Source organism: Myotis yumanensis, unplaced genomic scaffold (assembly GCF_028538775.1).
Source record: "Myotis yumanensis isolate MYYU_CA2020_CCGP unplaced genomic scaffold, mMyoYum1.0.hap1 SCAF_13, whole genome shotgun sequence".
In the NCBI taxonomy this organism is placed as follows: domain Eukaryota; kingdom Metazoa; phylum Chordata; class Mammalia; order Chiroptera; family Vespertilionidae; genus Myotis; species Myotis yumanensis.
Genome location: NW_027223764.1, coordinates 10,455,520 through 10,473,667, shown reverse-complemented (window position 1 = coordinate 10,473,667; position 18,148 = coordinate 10,455,520). Strand labels below are relative to the sequence as shown.

General features: G+C 46.6%; 1 protein-coding gene across 30 annotated transcripts in view; it reads left to right on the top strand.

The window, feature by feature from the left end:
* Window positions 1-18,148, top strand: part of TCF7L2 (transcription factor 7 like 2) — a 197,494-nt gene that overhangs the window by 11,556 nt on the left and 167,790 nt on the right. For 17 of the 30 annotated variants that reach the window (XM_070432248.1, XM_070432249.1, XM_070432250.1 and 14 more), the window contains exon 4: window positions 3,400-3,468. The exons of the other annotated variants lie outside the window; for them this stretch is intronic. In XM_070432248.1, coding sequence (XP_070288349.1) covers window positions 3,400-3,468 — 69 coding nt within the window. The remainder of the gene's footprint in view (window positions 1-3,399; window positions 3,469-18,148) is intronic. 30 annotated transcript variants of the gene reach the window in all.

Sequence of the window (18,148 nt, the reverse complement as noted above, 5' to 3'; positions counted from 1 at the left end):
ATGCTAATCATCAGGGGAGCAGTTAACTGTAAGATGTTGGTTTTCCAGTTGCTGGCGAACCATGCACCCCTGTGCTGGGCACAACCACCTCTTCCTGACGCTTGCTCAGGACAAGTGAGGGCCAGGTCACCCAGGGGTGTGAGAATGGGTGGGTGGGCTTGGCCGCTGTAAACAAACACACCGGAAGGGTAGGTCTATTTTGTGAGAGTTTTACGCGAAGGAATTAATTGGAAAGTACCTTGGAGTTCTCATTTGGTGGCACCCCTGGGAGGGAGGCACCCCGTTGAGGCCTGCTGCATGCCCAGGGTACAACAGCCACAATGGCTGGGAGAGGAAGTGACGTCAGTGCTGCAGGTGACCAACAGCGGGGCGGTCCCAAGAGTCGAGGATTGTGGGAACCTGGTTCTTAAACCCAGATAAGCCTTAGCGAGCCCTGTGTCTTGTCCTGGATCTTGCAACCTCCCCATCTCTTCCAAAAAAAAGAGCAGAGAGCCAACCATCTCTTGTTCTCTCCTGCCTCACAGCTTTTTACAGAGATATAAATGCAGGCATGTTGCAGTTTAGAATGCCAAGGTTTTACAGAGTCCTTGTATTTTATCTTTGTCTTAAAAAGCTAGACCATAACGAACAAGGCATCTGTGTGTTTTACAGGGAAGGAAAAAGCAGTTTGAAACGTGTTTTAGAAAGGGGACTGTTGGGGAAAAGAGGGGCTGGAAGCCCAAAGGGGAACCAAGAAAATGGTGAAGCCTTCGTCGCTGTAGCTGGAGGAAGTCAAGCTCGAAATCCCTCCAACACCGTGGTTACTGGCTGGGAGGGAATATGCATGGAGCTTGTGCTGTGGATATTGATGAGCTGGTCCAGGTTATACTGTGTGTCTGGACACCTGAGGAGGGAAGTGACATTGCTTGGGGGTGCTAGGATGGTGTGTGCGTGAAGGTTAAATTAACTTTGTCCTACCAGAGTCGTCAGGACCGGCAGCTGCACCTTTACTGTTTTAATTGCAGCTTTCTCTCTGGGTTGCATTGTTGTTTGGGTGGTGATGAACGCCAGGATTAAGACTGGAACCCGACAAGTGAAAATTGAATTTGGATTAGCCACAGTTTCATTAATGTATTCATAGGGCTGTGATTATATGAAATTTTGTTTCCACGACCCTGTACTTAGTTATCAGGTGTCCATTCAATTTTAATTGACAATATAAGATTCCTGTGGTTACCCTGAGTACAGATTGCCTAGGGCTCCGCAGGGTCTGTGGGAAGCAAAGCTTGGACAAGTTTCCATTAAGCTCTGAATCAGGCCGTTGGAAAAGAGGAGAAGAAAACCCACTGAAAAGGGGGACACGTTGTTAGTGTTGCCTTCTCTACTTAGAAGGAGAACACCCCCTCTCCGACAAGAGCTGCTCTCCAGCCAAGAATTCCAAACTCGCAGAGCAACCTGTCTCGTGCACAAAAGTTGTTTTTAACAAAAGTTGTTTTAACACGACGCAGCATTGTCACAGTAATTAGTGCAATCTCCGCTTACTGACTGGCAGTTTTCACAAAAAAGGACGGGGGGGGCGGGGGGGGGAGTGGGGCAGGGGGTGCAAATTCATCCTTCTTTTGCAGCAATCCACTTTGGATGACCTGCTTCTGAGTCTGTGTGGGGGCCGTGTGCGTTGGGGGGCATATCTTCACTTGCTCAGCATTCATCCTGGCTTGTTTCAGGGAGTGTGGTTCATTACTCTGCCTTGACAGGTGAGAAAATGCTTTTGTTGGGCCCACCTTTCTTGTGCCCCCTTTTAACTTTGATTAATATTGTGTTCTGGGGCAAGCAGACTCTTAATAGATCCAGGCAGTATTTTTGTTTATTGGTGACAGATAAAATGCTCTCAGAACCAAAAATGGGAACTTACAGCCTATGTCATGGGCAATATAGCTTTAGACTGTTTTTTAAAATGTGATTGCTGCTGTGTTGTGTTTATTTTGAGTTGGTTCAGAAGTTCTTATGTGAAACCCCCTTCCCGTTACCCCTCCTCCTGTTATTTATGGACTTAATAATTTTTTTTTGGCAGGGAGGAAGATATAAACGAATTGAGTCTAGAACCCTTGCAGGCTAGGTTACATGTGGCTGTACAGAGTGTTCCGATAATGGTAATGGTAATAGTAGCAGTGGTAGCGATAGTATGTTATAATCACACCGATCCCTGTTTGGAAACACCACTAGGCCTATTGCTGTGAGGGGGATGGGCAGCAATTTCGTAGGACCAGCCGATTCTTCACCATTTGTGTGTAAATGGCAAATTGAAATGCATTTTCAGATATTGTTGAGATTCTGTAGAGATTGTTGTAGTGTTTATAAAGGAAATCAGGTGGTGTTTGTTTTCCCAATTGGTAGGGTTCCAAGATTAACAGGTGCTATTTGGGAAAGAAAGAATTTGGTGAGGAATCGCGGTATTCCTTTTTCTCTGTGGGGATTCGCACTTTGATGGGGAAACGGTAGGGTTTCCGAGGGGAAGACCCGGGAGAGACGACAGGACTTTCCTGTGCAGGGTCTAGGTCAGTGGTCAGCAAACTGTGGCCCCTTGAGTGTGGCTCTTCCACAAAATACCACGTGCGCGCCCGCACGTACAGTGTGATTGAAACTTCGTGGCCACACTCAAGGGGCCAGAGAGCCGCATGTGGCTCTCGAGCCGCAGTTTGCCGACCGCTGGTCTAGGTGAACATTCACTCACGGGCCACCAAGTGGTCTTCCTTCAGAAAACTTGGTGCCTGTTTGACAGTGGTTGGCTCCCTCTCTGGGGAAGTGGGGTTACCTAGAGTGCGGGCTCTCCAGAGCTGTCCTGGGCCACATAGCTTAGTCATTGTGGAAGAATGTGCTGTAGGAGACCTGGGGTGGCCCCTGAATTCTGCCTGACACATTTGTTTTCCCCAACATAGACTTGAGTTTGCCAGGAGTTAGAGCCCAGTCATTAGCACCGTGGGGGCTTGTCTACCTGTGGCGGTCTTGTGGCTTCTCATAACCCTTTCTCTCCCACGCTCTGCCTCTGGCCTACATGTTGCAATTCTGATGACCTGTGCAGCACAGTTAATTTTTCTGCAGCATCCTGCTCAGCACACTGGCTTCTTATGTCTAAATGGGCGTCCGTCCCTTCCCTTTTCATGTTACTGATTCTCACTCTTGGCCCCCTCCCCCCACTTCCTTTTTGCTTATTGAATAGGGCTCTTTTTTTTTTTTTTAAATTTACCTTAGATTATTATGATCATCTTATCCATAGCAACAAATAAAATACACGGGTCTCGATTGAATGCCAATGCTGCAGTTCAATCTAGGAAGGTTTGTCTGCTATTCATAAACTGCTTAAGATGTTTCCTTGTAGTTTGTGACATAAGCAGAACGCTTTGATTTGGTTTCTTTCTACAGCTCCATTTTCAGTCCGGGAGCACGCATTACTCTGCGTACAAAACGATTGAACACCAGATTGCAATTCAGGTAGGAAATGCAACAGATCCTGAAGCTTGAATTGTCAATGTGTAGGTTTCCTGTGTCTTTCATTCTCTACCCCTTCCCTCAACCTAGATGATGATGATGATGATGATGATGATGATGTTGTTGGCAATGACGATGGTGATGGTAGTGATGATGGTGGTGATGACGGTGGTGGTCATGACGATGGTGGTGATGGCGGTGGTGGTGGTGGTGGTTGATTGGGGGAGGTAGGAAGTAAAGAATAAACAAGAGCAGAAGATGTGCTGCTGAAATGATTTGAAGATATGGGAAGAAAGAGAAGCCTGTGTTTTTGTGTGAAGAGTCTCTTGTTCAGGCATAATGGGCACACAGACCCCAGCTCGGCTACTGTGTTTTGTTTAGGGAGGGGTCTTAAACTGGGAGTAAAAAGAGGCGACAGAAAGTGACCAGGAAGAGTGGAGGGGGGAGACGGGAGAGGAGGCTGTGTGACAGCCAGAGAGTTGTTCCGGTGGATCAAAATCATGTTAAGTGGTGCTAAGAATATCACTTTTGACCTGATTGTCCTGAAATGTTGATTTCTCCTGGGCCTGTTGATATATGACACTAACAGTGCTGGAAGGGAAAGGCGACAGATCCCAGCTTCTGATGAGTGTCCTGTTTCCTGCTCACGTAGTACTTCCATTCTCTTAAATCCAAAGGCTAAACAAATCATGAACTAATATAGACTCCGAGCTGAACTGATGCCAGCAGAATGCGGTTGTGGAGCGAGAGCAGACTAATACGATTTTCGTCTGTCTGTCTGGCCTGGCCTGGCTTTGCCAGGATGGATGGGCCTCCTGGTGTAACTGATGGGGCTGAACCTCCTTGGGTCTTTTGGTTTAACCCTTTGAAGGAGGCTTTGACACCGGTCATTGTAGTGTGCAAGTCTGGCCCTGGGGTCTTCTCTTCTCAGAAGTCGCTGTCGGTGGGTTGAATGATTTACTTGTCCCAGTGTTCCCTGCCTTGTAGTTACCCTTGCCGATAACTTGAGGGGTATGGGCATGGGGTCTCCCGGAACTCCAGCCGCATAGCATCTGTGTGTCTCTGCCGCTTCACATCTGCATCTTCCTGGGTAAGACTTTCAAGTAGCCCTTTGCCACCCCCCGCCCCCCCCCCCCCCCCCCCCCCCCCGTAACTTGTGCACCATACCACCAGGGGAAGCTATGACTCAGCAGGCATTTTTACTTGGTGGATCCCTAATATTTTTGTACCCATTTCAAGGTGACAGTAACTGATTTTAAAAATATTTCTATGACTTCTGAAGTTGTGCTGGCTGATCTGTGTGTGTATTTGAGGGGAAAGTGTGGCCTTGGTTTTACCCTCCCAACCCCCCAATATTTTCAGGACTGGTGTCTTTAGTTGGGCCTCCAGTTGTTCTTGCTGGCACACGTCCGGTGGACCCTTGTCCCTCTTGATTGATGGCAGAGTGAGTCTTGCTCCCAGAAGCTGGTGTAGACTCGGGGTTTGGTTAGAGAACATGCCCAAACCCGGACTCCCAATGAATGGAGGGCTGAGCAGTGTCCTGGGGCCTACGACATCTCGGGGAGTGCTGGAAGAGCCTGTTGCCCGGGGTGTGGGAATTGTGGAGACTGAATAGCGTAGTGATCCCTATCTTGGTGTGGAAAGGCTGGCTGGGGCCATGGCACTGGGAGACCAGCCGAGACCAGACCAGCTGTTGTGTCTTTACACCCCGCTGAAGCGGCCCTTGTTAGGCCGGGCAGCTCGTCTTTTCTCCAAACCACCTGGCACGGCGCGGGCCATGGGAAGCCCTTTCTCAGGAGGAAGATGGAGTAAATTACAGAGCTCATTGTTTGGAGGACTGAAACCATCACTATTCCTCCATGAACAGGTAGTATTGTTCTGCCGCTTCTGTTTGCCGAGGCTGGATGCCCATGTGGGCAAACAGAGAGGCGTTTTATCAGAGGCCCAGCACCGCATGCTCTCAGTGTCGTGTCCCTCCCCCCCCCACCCCGCCGGACCAGGCCCAGGCCACGCCAAATGGCAGCTAGCTGTAATTCTAGTTGGATCATCAAAGAATAAATGGGGAAAAAAAAGACAAAAGAAGCAAAGGGAAAAAAAAGAGGAAACCTCAGACACACAAAAATGGTTCCCAAGGCCCATGGCGGCTCAACCACGAGGTGGGGTGGGAGGAGAGGGTGGCATTGAGTTGGTGAGCGGGAGAGCAGAGTGTCCCCTTGCTCTGGTCTCTAGGATAAGGCTTAAATGCAACCTGTAATGGTCAGGGCCGAATTTTTTCTCCTGGAAACTTAAACTGGCTTAGCCTTAATAAATACTGTATTTCAGTATGAGCTGAGCTTGTTGCTCTCCTAAGCTATATCCTAAAATAACCTCGCGTAGTATGATACCGTGTATCACATGAGGTTCATCCCCCTTCCCCTTGCCAGCCCTCCTGTAATCTCAGGGCTGGGCCAAGTTCACCGTTTATATGAATGGACGCTGAGTGATTCTGTAGACAGAATCATGTTCATGTCAAAGGTATGGACACAATATCAATGGCTGTGTTGGGATCTTCCCCCACTTTTGACAACCTCCTGACTCCTCTCAGTTTTGAAAAGACAAAAGTAACAAAAACGATTCTCTCTAAACGGTTAGCACAAATGTATATGGAATGAAAATGTAACCACTGAACTACGTCTTTTTTTAGACGTAGTTATTTGACTATTGACTTTTTAAAAGTTTTATTGAAGTGCAGTACTCAGATCTTTAATGGAGAGTGGATGAACTTATACCCACATCAGTATAGTATAGAATGGGTTTCGGATACTTGTTCTGTTAAAGGGCCAGATAGTGAGTATTTTAGGCTTCGTGGGCCATACAATCTCTATGGCAACTGTTCGGCCCTGCCAGTATGACGAGAAAGCACCCAAAAATAGTACCTGAAGGCATAGCTGTGACTGTGTCTCCATGAAACTTTATAAAATCCGACAGTGGCTGGATGTGGCTCAGGGACTGTAGTTTGCTTTTCCTGGTAAAGAATATTAGCAACTTCCCAGAAGTCTCTTGTTCTCTGCCCAGTCATCCTTCCCGGGCCTCCAGTAAAAATTCTCACCAAGGAGTAGTTTTAGCTATATCCTCATGGATGAGTTTTGCCCGGCCTTTAGCTTCTGAGAAATGGAGTTGTACAGAATATACTGTCTCATGCCTGGCCCCACTCAGCACCATGCCTGTGTGTAGCAATAATTTGCTTTTTTACGGCTGCATAGCATTCCACGTCGGAATGGGGCACATTGCATGTAGTTTTCCTGCGTTGTTGGATGTTTGCTTCCAATGTTCTGCTGTTAGGAATAAGCCCCTCGTCACACTCTCCCCACAGCTGTTCATACACAGGAGTCGACCTGGAGAGGCGCAGGGCAGTGTGTGTGCTTAGGTTCACACTGACCTTTCGACAGAGACTTTGACACTGGATTTCGAGTGTTATCATGGAGATGCTCTGCATGGCGGTTGTTAGGTATGTGAGTGATATTTATGAGGAGGAGCAGGAAGATAAGGCTCCTTTGCCCAGAGTCCAGTACAGGCCCCTGCACGTCGTGGTTTGGCCCCCGCCTCAGCTCCTAGGAGCTCCTCCCACCGTCTCCATTAACCTGGGGGAGGTTTAGCAGGTTTGGGGGGCGTGGGGAGGTTTAGCAGGTTGCGGGGCAGAGGTGGGCCCACACTGCAGATTGCTCCGAGGGAGGCCCTGCAAGCGATTAGGATCCATGTTTAGGCACTTCTGTTGCCTCCCTGAGGAGAGCTCTCCCAACACTCTTCCACTCATCATTATTCCAACCCCAAGAGCAGGGTTGTAAGCAAGGTCAAGACCCACAGATGTTTCCCTTGGTTTTCAGAAGGGCTACTTCAGGACCAATTAAGCCTTTGTTTTAAGAGTATTTTGGCCGAAGGTTGATGTTTTAACACCAAGTCAGATGTGATTTAGGAAAAAAAATACTCCGCACGCAGGAAAAACAAACCAAGTAGACCTTTCTTGGTTGTTTTTCTTTTAAGATGTGAAATGGCTTGTGTGTGTGTGTGTGTGTGTGTGTGTGTGTATGAGTATGCTGCACGCACATGCTTGTGTGTGCGCAAAGACAACTAGGAGAGGATCCAGAAGAAATGGACCATTTTATTTGTTTAGACAGCTGAGCGGTGGAGACCTTGCTGTGGGTGTTGTCTTCCCTCTTGTCCTCAGGCTTGCAAGTTCCCATCTGAGCTGCACCAAGGCATCCCCCTCCTGCTTGGTCTCAGAGCTCCTCTGCCATGATTCAGGAAGGCCTGAGGGCCCTCTTCCAGGGCCTGGGTGCTTTGTGGAGCCCGGGAGAGAAGGATAGAACTGGATAACGTCCTTGCCCCCTTTTGGCCCCTTATTCCTGGATGTGAACTTGACGTGTAGTTTTGTCTGTGTCTTAAGATTCCCAAGGTGCTATGGCTTGGAGTCCATCTCTTAGACCAAGTAGACCCTTGGCACTTGTGATAAAAGTATCCAGAGATGAGTAGCAGTGGATGTGAGAAGGATGTTTGTGACGGCTCCTGGCTTTACTCCAGTTCACGTTTCTGGTGTAGTGTCTTGTGTTCTAAGCACATCCTCATACGTTCCCTGGCCTTTCAGTTTTCACGAGGATTTGCTCGCTCATCTGAGGAGCAAATTTAGGCTAAGTAGGAGAACTCCCAGAAGCAGATTCCGTTCTTGGTATGATCACTTCTCACTTTTCCTTTAGACCCATTGCCATGCCTGTCTGTGAGGTTTCATCTCCTTTCCCCACTAAGAATGAAGTATGGTGTGTGTGTGTGTGTGTGTATATGTGCGTGTGCGCGCCATTTCACTAGGGTAGTTGGATAAAGCCCATGGATGCCAATGGACTAATTCGAAAGGTTCATTCACTTGTTACAGTGTTGCTTTAGTCTATCTAATTTAAGTCCAAACCTCAGAATGCTCATTCATTCATTCAAAAATATTTATTGTGCATCTACTGTGTGCCTGGGGAATTCATCAATGAGCAAAACAGACAAAAGCCGCTCGCTGTCGCCCAGTGATGTTTTAGATATGGGTTTCTAAGCACCCACTCCCCTTGGTCTCTGATTGAGTGGGTTTCAGGCGCAGCCAGGGGGGTGCATTTTTAATCAGGGTTCTGATTTTCAGCCTATGAAAATTTGAGACTTGCTGCCTTAGAGTCTCCTGAAATCTATCAATTAGTCCTTTATTGGATGCTCAGTCATTTTCACTTGCTGAATAAAAATTGAGGGCTGGCCGATATTTGATTGGGATAACTTTTTCTCATTGAGAAACTAGACTGCCCTTAGGTTCCCATGAGCTTTTGAGGCCTTTCCTTCTCCATTGGCAGGTGAAGAGAGTCAGACACTTTGCAAGGCTCGGGAAGAGGCCTTCCGTTGTTTATGGAGAGTGGCTTGGACAACAATGAGCTTGGCCTTCGGTGTCAGAGGCAGTAACAGTGGTTGAGAGTAATAGCAGCTATTGCTTATTGAGTTCTCCCTGTGCACTGGCTGTTAAGTGCTATATGTGAATTATTTATTGATTCTTTATAATAACACGGAAGGAAATTGAAAAGGTGTCGTTACACTTTTACCATCATTATTCCATCTTGTAAACGAGGAAACAGAGTCACAGATACTCAAGGTATTTTACCTGCGATCAAGGAATTGGGCATCAAACCCCAGTAGTCAGACTGGGGAGAGACTGCCTTACAGCCTCCTTACACTGTCTGCTCAAAATGATGTGCGAGAGGATCCAGGGTTTCCTAAAGCAGTGGCCGCCAACCAGCTCGCTGGGCTGTATGCACAGGAATCACCTGGAGCTGCTAAAAATTAGAGAACCTGGGTTTCACTCCTTTTAGAGAGTCCCATTCAATGGACTAGGGCAGTGTTTCATAAACCTGAGCAAGCGTCGCCTGGAGGGTTCCTTAAGTTACAGATTGTGGCCCCACCCCCAGAGTTTCAGGTTCTGTAGGTTGTAGGTCTGGGGTGGGTCCTGACATTGGCAGCTTAAACTAGTTTTCTTTGACATCGTTGTCCCATATCTGGCGACAGCATGTGAGAACCGCTGGACTAGGTAGGGCTGCACATTACAATCCCAGGGAGAGCATGAAAACCGTGCCTAGGCCCAGGCTCTGCCTCCGCCCACCTGGATTGGGATCTCTGGGGGGTGGGGACTGGGCATCCCTCTTTCTAAAAAGCTTCCCAGGTGATTTTACTGTGCATAGGGGCGAAGAGCAGCGGTCTAGGGGATCTTGGGCTCTGGCCCCCTCTTTGGATGAATGTGATGCATGGGGTCTCCTTGGAGAAGAAGGGTTGTAAAGTCCTTTGTTTGCTTGTTTTAGCTTGTTTTTCCTTGGGGGTAAAAGTCTGGTTATGTTCAGAGTTCTAAAGGATGTCTGTTCAATGCAGGAGCCTCTAGTTCAGTGGTTCTCAACCTTCCTAATGCTGCGACCCTTTAATACAGTTCCTCATGTTGTGGTGACCCCCAACCATAAATTATTTTCGTTGCTACTTCATAACTGTAATTTTGCTACTGGTATGAATTGTCATGTAAATATCTGATATGCAGGATGTATTTTCATTGTTACAAATTGAACATAATTAAAGCATAGCGATTAATCGCAAAAACAATATGTAATTATATATGTGTTTTCCGATGGTCTTAGGCGACCCCTGTGAAAGGGTCGTTCGACCCCCAAAGGGGTCGTGACCCACAGGTTGAGAACCGCTGCTCTAGTTTGAGAACATTGCATTACTAGGTGAGCAGTGATGCTCACTGTGCCCTGAGTGAGAACCAGTGAGAGAAGGTGGGCATCTGCTGTCACCCAAGGGACTAAGGAGCCTGACGCTCAGGCCAGGCAGCCTGCTGCTCAGCGGCCAGGTCATGCCACAATGCAGGTTTGAGTGTAGCAGTGGCAGGGTGGGGCCTGAGATTCTGCACTTCTAACACTCCCCAGGGGTGCTGATGCTGCCAAGAGATAGAGCAAAGGCCGAGTCCATTTAAAAAAAAAATATTTTTATTGATTTCAGAGAGGAAGGGAGAGGAAGAGAGAGAGAGAAACATTGATCGTCTGCCTCCTACACTCCCCCTACTGGGGACTGAGTCCACAACCCTGGCATGTGCCCTGATGGGGAATCGAACTGTGACCTCCTGGTTCAGAGGTCGGCGCTCACCCACTGAGCCACAGCAGCCCGGCTCAAGTCCGTTTTGAAAGGCACGGAAACTGAGCTGCAAAGAGGCGAGTTGGTTTGTCCGAGGTCTCCCAGCTTGGTGGAAACACGGCCAAGACCAGAATCCAGGAGTCCGACTTGGCTTTATGTCTCCTTTCAGGGAGAAGTTATCATCTTGTCTACTAAGCCCATAGGAGTTGCATTACATTGGCCAGAGTAAAGAAAACAATCTGGTTTTGCTGTTTTAACTTCTATCTGTTCTAATTGTGTTTGTGGGAGTTGAGATATTTGCATCTGTTCCTTCTCCACCATGGTAAGGCACGTGGGGCCCAGCCTGCATGGTCTGTGAGAGGGCTGGTGGGGATGCAGAGAGAATGTCTGGTGGTCCTGGCTAGACACCTGGAAAGAATGGAAACAACTGTTCTGTCAGCCACATGTGTCCCCCTTATGGCCACTGCGAGTGCTGGAGAGGCCTGACCTGGGGCAGTCAGCTGGGGGTGTTTTGAGTTTTTTAAAAAAAATATTTTTATTGATTTTAGAGAGGAAGGGAGAGGGAGAGAGATAGAAACATCAATGATGAGAGGGAATCATTGGTTGGCTGCCTCCAGCACGCCCCCTACTGAGGATCGAGCCTGCAACCCGGACATATGCCCTTGGCCAGAATCGAACCCAGGACCCTTCAGACTGCAGGCTGACGCTCTGTCCACTGAGCCAAACCAGCTAGGGCTGGGGGTATTTTCTTTGTAGCTCTACTTTATAAGTTACACTTGATCACATTTACTTTTTCTGAAGTCGCTGAGGATCAGGGGGCCATTTAGCTCAGCACAGAAATGTCTGACTGGGATGGTTGTGGCTGATGTTGGCAGGCTTATCCAGCTTAGCACTTCATTTGCTTCTGGACCTGGGTTTGGTTGCATGGTATCAACTCCTGATCAAACCAGATAAGTGGTTGCGAATTGTTTTTCTAACGGTTTACCTTGAAATCCCAGCAAACTCTTCAATTACACAGAAATGATAGCTGGCCATTATTTTTTTCTTTTTCCTAAAAAAATATTTTTATTGATTTCAGAGAGGAAGGGAGAGGGAGAGAGAGATAGAAACATCAATGATGAGAATCATTGACCGGCTGCCTCCTGCACACCCATGCCCCCTACTGGGGATTGAGCCCACAACCCGGGCACGTGTCTTTGTTCGGAATGGAACCTGGGACCCGTCAGTCCGCAGTCCATCCACGGAGCCGAACCAGCTAGGGCAGCCGACCCTTATTTCTGAGGGTTCCACCAAAACCACTGGGTGCTGGCAGTGTGTATAATATTTAAAGAACAGTAGATTGAAATAGAAAAAATGTATAAAGCTTAAAAGTAGGTACCTGTGCTATACAGGGGCAGGCAAAAGTAGGTTTACAGTTGTGAGTATGGGAGACACAGAGGGGATTCTTGTATTTGTTGCTAATTATTGAATTATTATTTGTATTACAACTGTAAACTTACTTTTGCCACCGCTGGATATCTCTGTATCTTTAACATGTTATAAAAAGAAACATGAGAGTCAAACAAAGGTGTGGACCCGCTGAAGCATCTTTGCAGAATCCTTGGTTTCGTTAGGGATATGCAGCTGGAGAAACACTTGGTTCTGCCGGAAGCTCCTAGGCTGCAAATGGGCATGTCTTCGCCTAGTACTGGGGTCTGGATGAGGTGGGATGGCTTAGTGCGGCGTGTCTCAGCCTCAGTGCCACTGGCAGTTTGGGCTGCTGATGCTTGGTTGCACAGGGGACCGTTCTGTGCATTGTAGAATGTTTGTCTATCCTGTCCATGCCACCAGCACCCAACCAAAATGTGACCACCAAGCATGTCCGCTGGGGGTCCACATTGGCCCTGGTGGAGAACAACTGGCTTAGCACAGCCATTTAAAGTGTGTGCCTTGCCGTGGAGGCTGTAGTACATCACCTTTGCATTTAATTAATTACTTAATTAATTAATTTTCAAATATACATATTTTTTATTGATTTCAGAGAGGAAGGGAGAGGGATAGAGAGCTAGAAACATCAATGATGAGAGAGCAACACTGATCAGCTGCCTCCTGCACACCCCCTACTGGGGATCGAGTCTGCAACCTGGGCATGTGCCCTTGACCGGAATTGAACCCGGGACCCTTCAGTCCACAGGCTGATGCTCTATCCACTGAGCCAAACCAGATAGTGCTACCTTTGCATTTTAAAGGGCCAGGTACAAGAGGAAGTGGTGGGGGGTTCAACTAGTGCTTCTGGAGCCAGATTACCTGGGCTTGGGTCCCAGTTCTGCCATGCCTCAGTTTCCTAATCTTATGAAACGGGCGAATGGTAGTACCTGTTCCCAGAAGGTGGTTGGGAGTTTAAATGAGGTGGTATGTCATGGGGTGGGCAGTGCAGTGGCACACACAGGGTGCTTGATAAATAAATGCAAGCCCCTGCTTTCGCCCTTGAGTACTATGTGAAGCACTTGCTCGTAGAAGATGCCTTATCCCGACATGCATTGTATATTTTTTATTTCCTGTCAAGAACATCACAGATGATAAATTTGATAACCTGGACCATCTTTGCTAGAGTAACAAAGATTTATGACTCCTGTTGGTTGCTGTTTGCATTTCTCTCATGTCACTTAAAAAATTCTGCCTGGTCCTTGCAACATTTGACTAGAATATAAGCTCTTCTGAGATTGTATCTTACTCATCTTTTATATAGCACTGTGTAGGAATGCCTAGGACACAGTAGGTGTACAACCAGGGGCGTGAGTGTGTTCACATAATACACACTGTGGGCAGAAATGGGAACAGAGTGTATAACTGAGATGGAGTTGGGTGTGTATTAGAGTTGGCTTTTGCATTTTTCTCAGAATAGCCCCTTTCATAACATGAGAGGCCAAAAGTAATAATTTTTTTTTTTTTTTTTGGTGTTTAACCAAATACTTTGAGAAAGACCTTCAGTCTCTTTGTTAACTTGATGTTCTTTCCCAGATATGTCATATTTTAATTTCGGCTCTCCTTCAATGCATGAATTCGCACCCTATTTTAATGACTGTGGCATCACTCAAACCATGGTGTTGGACTGGTTTGTCTATAATAATAAAACTGTAATATGCTAATTAGACCGGACAGCTGAATGACCTTCTGGATGTCCTTCTGGACGACCTTCCAGACGAAACCAGGGCTGCGAGGGCCGAGGCAAGCCACAGTGGCTGTGAGGGCCCAGCCCCTTGCACGAATTTCGTGCATTGGGCCTGTAGTATTTATATGATTGTCTTTTAGTTTTCAAAATGTTTGGAGGTTAGTTGTTTTTTTAAAGCAACAATAACTTAAAAAAAAAACACATGACAAGTTGTGTTACCCATTGGATCATAACATTTTCTCAAACTTTGACCATTGTCATTAATTCCTGCAAAGGACTTCCAAAAATTAAACAAATGTTATACTACATGTGGGTGGATGAGCCTACACTAGCAAGTTCATTCCTTTCTTTTCCCACACCTTGTGCCTCCCTGCATTTTGAGGTTGAGATGAGAACCAGAATAAATGGCTTTGCTTGAGAATCGGAAATTGTCCAAGGCTTGATAATGGATAAGCGTGTGCTGGTAGCCCGTCCGAGTGAGGCTGGAGGATTCTTTCCACAAGGGCTTTGGTGCGGCTGCTCTGTGGGGAAGATAGTCTTGTGTCAATAGTTTTTAAGTTGATTCAGTAAGCATTGTTGATGATTGAAATTGAAGAATTGTGAAGACAATTCATCTTGAGGAACAGAGAGCATCGAGTGTGAGCCGGGCTGCTGGGAGCCGACATTGACATACGGGCCGTCATCAAACTAATTGTTGTTTGAATTACCTGTTATGATCCGATGACAAATCTGCCTTGCTCCTGCCACTGGAGCAGAAAATGTAGCTTGAATTGGCGTGATGTTAGCAAGTGTAAACTGTACTTCAACAAGATGGATAAACCCAATTATGGGGCAGACCTGTAGAGGGAAAATCCATTTAAATCTCGTAATGTTAAGCAGAGCTGTGTTTAATTCATTTGGACCAATTTGGGAATGATGTATGAGTGTTGGTGGACATTAGTCAAAGGGGGGACCACTTGGGGGAAAGGATGCGCCTGTGCTGCAAGCCACCCCGGGAGGCAGCTGGGGTGTCGCCTCGGCAGCCTGCGCTAATGGCTGGGAAGGGCAGAAATGACAAAACGATGGACTGACTGCCGTTGGGCGAGCAGCGCTGTGTAAACGAACCAATAAGGAAAACATATGAAGCAGAAATGAGACGAGGTGTTTTTCCTAAATGCTATTGACAGTCTAAAATAGAAAGGAAATTTGAGGTGCCTGTTCAGTGTTTCCAGCTCCTGATACCCTTATGGGTTGTTCAAGCCTTGTGACTGGAGGCCTGGGAAATGGTCTTTATTTTTGCTTAACGATGATTTAAGAGAGAGAGAGAGAGAGAGAGAGAGAGAGAGAAAGGGACAGTTAAATTTAAATCGATCAGCTTGGGGTCTTTGATTCTCTATTGGAAAGCAGCTAAGAGGGGATTATTATTCTGAAACATGTATATGATTCATATTTGGAAGCTTGGAAGGTCTTGTGTGTTTAATAAAAATTTTTTATTTTTTAAATATATATTTATTGATTCCAGAGTGGGAGGGTAAGGGAGAGAGAGATAGAAACACCAATGATGAGAGAGAAGCATTGATTGGCTGCCTCCTGCATGCCTCCTGCTGGGGACCGAGCTCACAACCTGGGCATGTGCCCTTGACCGGAATCAAACCCAGGGACCCTTTGGTCCTCAGGCCGATGCTCTATCCACTGAGCCAAAAACTGGCCAGTGCAAAAAAAAATTTTTTTGTTTCTATTTTTTTTCTTTCTCTTTTTAATAGCTACTGAGTGGTGACTCAGCTTTGCATGTTGTAGGCACTCAGTATGTACTGACTAGGTGAATGAAAACATTGAACTTTAGAGAGGTAACTTTCAGGGCTAAATACTGGTGTTTCCCACACTTCAAAGTCATTAAGTGTAAGTGCCTTGTATCCGTTCACCAGTAGTTTTCAGTCCCCAAATTTTAGGATTTTATGTAAAGATCAGTTTACTTTTTACCTTTGCCTCTCTCGTGTTGGGTTTGCTAAGGAAGGTCTTAGAAGACTATTAACTTCCTTTTATTCTGGGAGGAGCTGATCAAGTGCCCCAGTTAGTAGTTATTAGTCTTTTCCTTCCTGGTTTGGGGGCTTGCTTTTATTTTGTGGCATGGACGGGACTTGGAGACTTTGCCTGTTGAAAGGAGAATTGAAAAGGCTGGAGTGCAGGAGGAGGTTGGCAGTGGACCGCCATGACTTTCCTGGCTGTGCACTCTTCCCCAGAGCCCAGAAACCTCACCATTGGGACTGCTGGTGTCAGTGAAGGTCAGAGCCCTGAGAGCTTTTCTGTGATTGGGGTACAGTTCATTGGATGGGGTGCACTTAGTGTCCATTCCAGGCACACCTTTTCTCCCAGAGGCAAATTGGGTTGGAGTTTACTTTCTGGCTTTTCCCAACTTTCAACTCAGTTGAAGAATCAGTAAGGGGATGATGATAAAAAAAAACTAACATTTACAATAATGGGTCAACACTGAATTCTGAGAATCTGAGTGTTCCAATCTAGTTTACCAGCAGAACCCAGGTAAAACACACTTTGAGGTCATTTCAACGACCATCTCCAGCAAAACCCACCTGCACAGTTAGCCCTCAGTTTGATCTTGCCAGACGGTAGACCTCCAAGTCAACTGAGAACAAGGAATGTGATTAAATGGATTTGGAGGCAACATGGAGACGTGCTTCCGAACCTGAAGGTCTCTGTATTGGGGGAGGGCAGGCACATCCCTTGCATTCCCTGAGTTTTCTGGGGTTCTGGCTGGTTTGGCTTGAAAGCAGCGGTCAGATTTATATAACTGAGGGGCAGTTAGACTGTGAGTGGGTCAGGCAGCGAATAAGGGGGTTTCTGGAGATCAGACTCTTAAGGAAAAGAAAATGTCCACTTTGTGGGTACAAAGGCCTGTGTGTGCCAGGGGTACATCTTTTCAAGGCCTCGAGGGGTGTTTCCTTGATTAGTTTGTTGCTTTCTGGCGTTACAGCAGAGCTTTACGTTCCATCTTGTAGAAATCTGTGCAAGGAGGAATTTTTGTTCTTTTGATTAGAACCTAAAGACTTAGGAATTCTTAAAATATGACACAGAAATGAGATAGTGAGGTAATTACTCTTTAGCTTAGAATTTTCTGTGGAATTAAAAACATGAAAGTGCAGGAGGTAGCAAGTTCTAGATCAGGGCTTTATTGACATAGGGAATCTATAAGACTCAGTTCAGGAGTGTTTTGGGAGTCACAGCATTCTGAACTTGGTTCTTGTCCTTAATATCAGAAATGAGCCTGGTCGTGTGACTCATGGTTGAGCGTTGACCTATGAACCAGGAGGTCTCGGTTCAATTCCTAGTCAGGGCACATGCCCGGGTTGTGGGCTGGATCCCCAGTAGGGGGCATGCTGGAGGCAGCGGATCAATGATTCTCTCTCATTGATATTTCTCCCTTTTCCTTCCTCTCTGAAATCAATAAAAAGAAGAAAAAAAGTCAGAAATGAGCCTCTCTGTTTTCCTCCTCCCGGTCTTTAGTCACTCAGTTTTCGTTCTGGGGTCCAGCAGCTTTCGTTTCTTCATCATTGTTGAAGAAACCAAGACTTTCCCTGTTAATTGGAAAAAACTCACTGAACCAGTGTACACCAACATTTTTCTTGAAAGGGAACTTAAAGGAAGTTTTGAAATTGCCCCTAAGCCAACAGACGTGTTTACCAAACCGCCGGCTTTATGCACTTTATTTTGTTTTGTGTTTTTTTTAAAAAAAACTTGTCACTAATGTCACAGTTTCATTGTGGTGAGTGAAAGCAGATGACACGTCTCCCCACAGAAGAGCGGCTTCATGAAGCCATTTGTATCTGAAGAAGGGGCACTCGGCTTCAATTCTCGGGTGAGGGAAAGGGATGAATTCTGTGGGGTAGGCCTCTTCCTTTGGAAGAAAGTCGCCCCCCCCCCCCCTCCACACACACCCAGTAAGCTGTGTTTTGCTTGGGTGGTTTTTCGGGTGGGTTTAATTTCCCAGTTTATCCCTATTAGAAAATAATAAATGCTGATATACATTGCCCCACAAATGTGCTACTCCTGGCATGATTTGGCCACTTTATAATAATTTAGGAAAAGCACCAAGAGTTTTTTTTTTTTTTTTGTAGATTGGGTTGAGTACCCTGCCCTCCGCAACTGTTGATTTCATAGTAATAAGTAATAAGAGAGTTGGTGTTTTCTTCCTCCACTGTTATTGGAATTTTGGGCCAACGTTGGCCCAAGCTGGTCTCATTACTGGAATCTTGGGGCCCTGGTTTGCATCGCAGTGCAGGGAGCCCGACAGCGACTTAACATGTGACGGGAACCAATGATGTAACGTGTAGAAAGTACAGACACAAAACCACATACCACATGCAAAGCAGA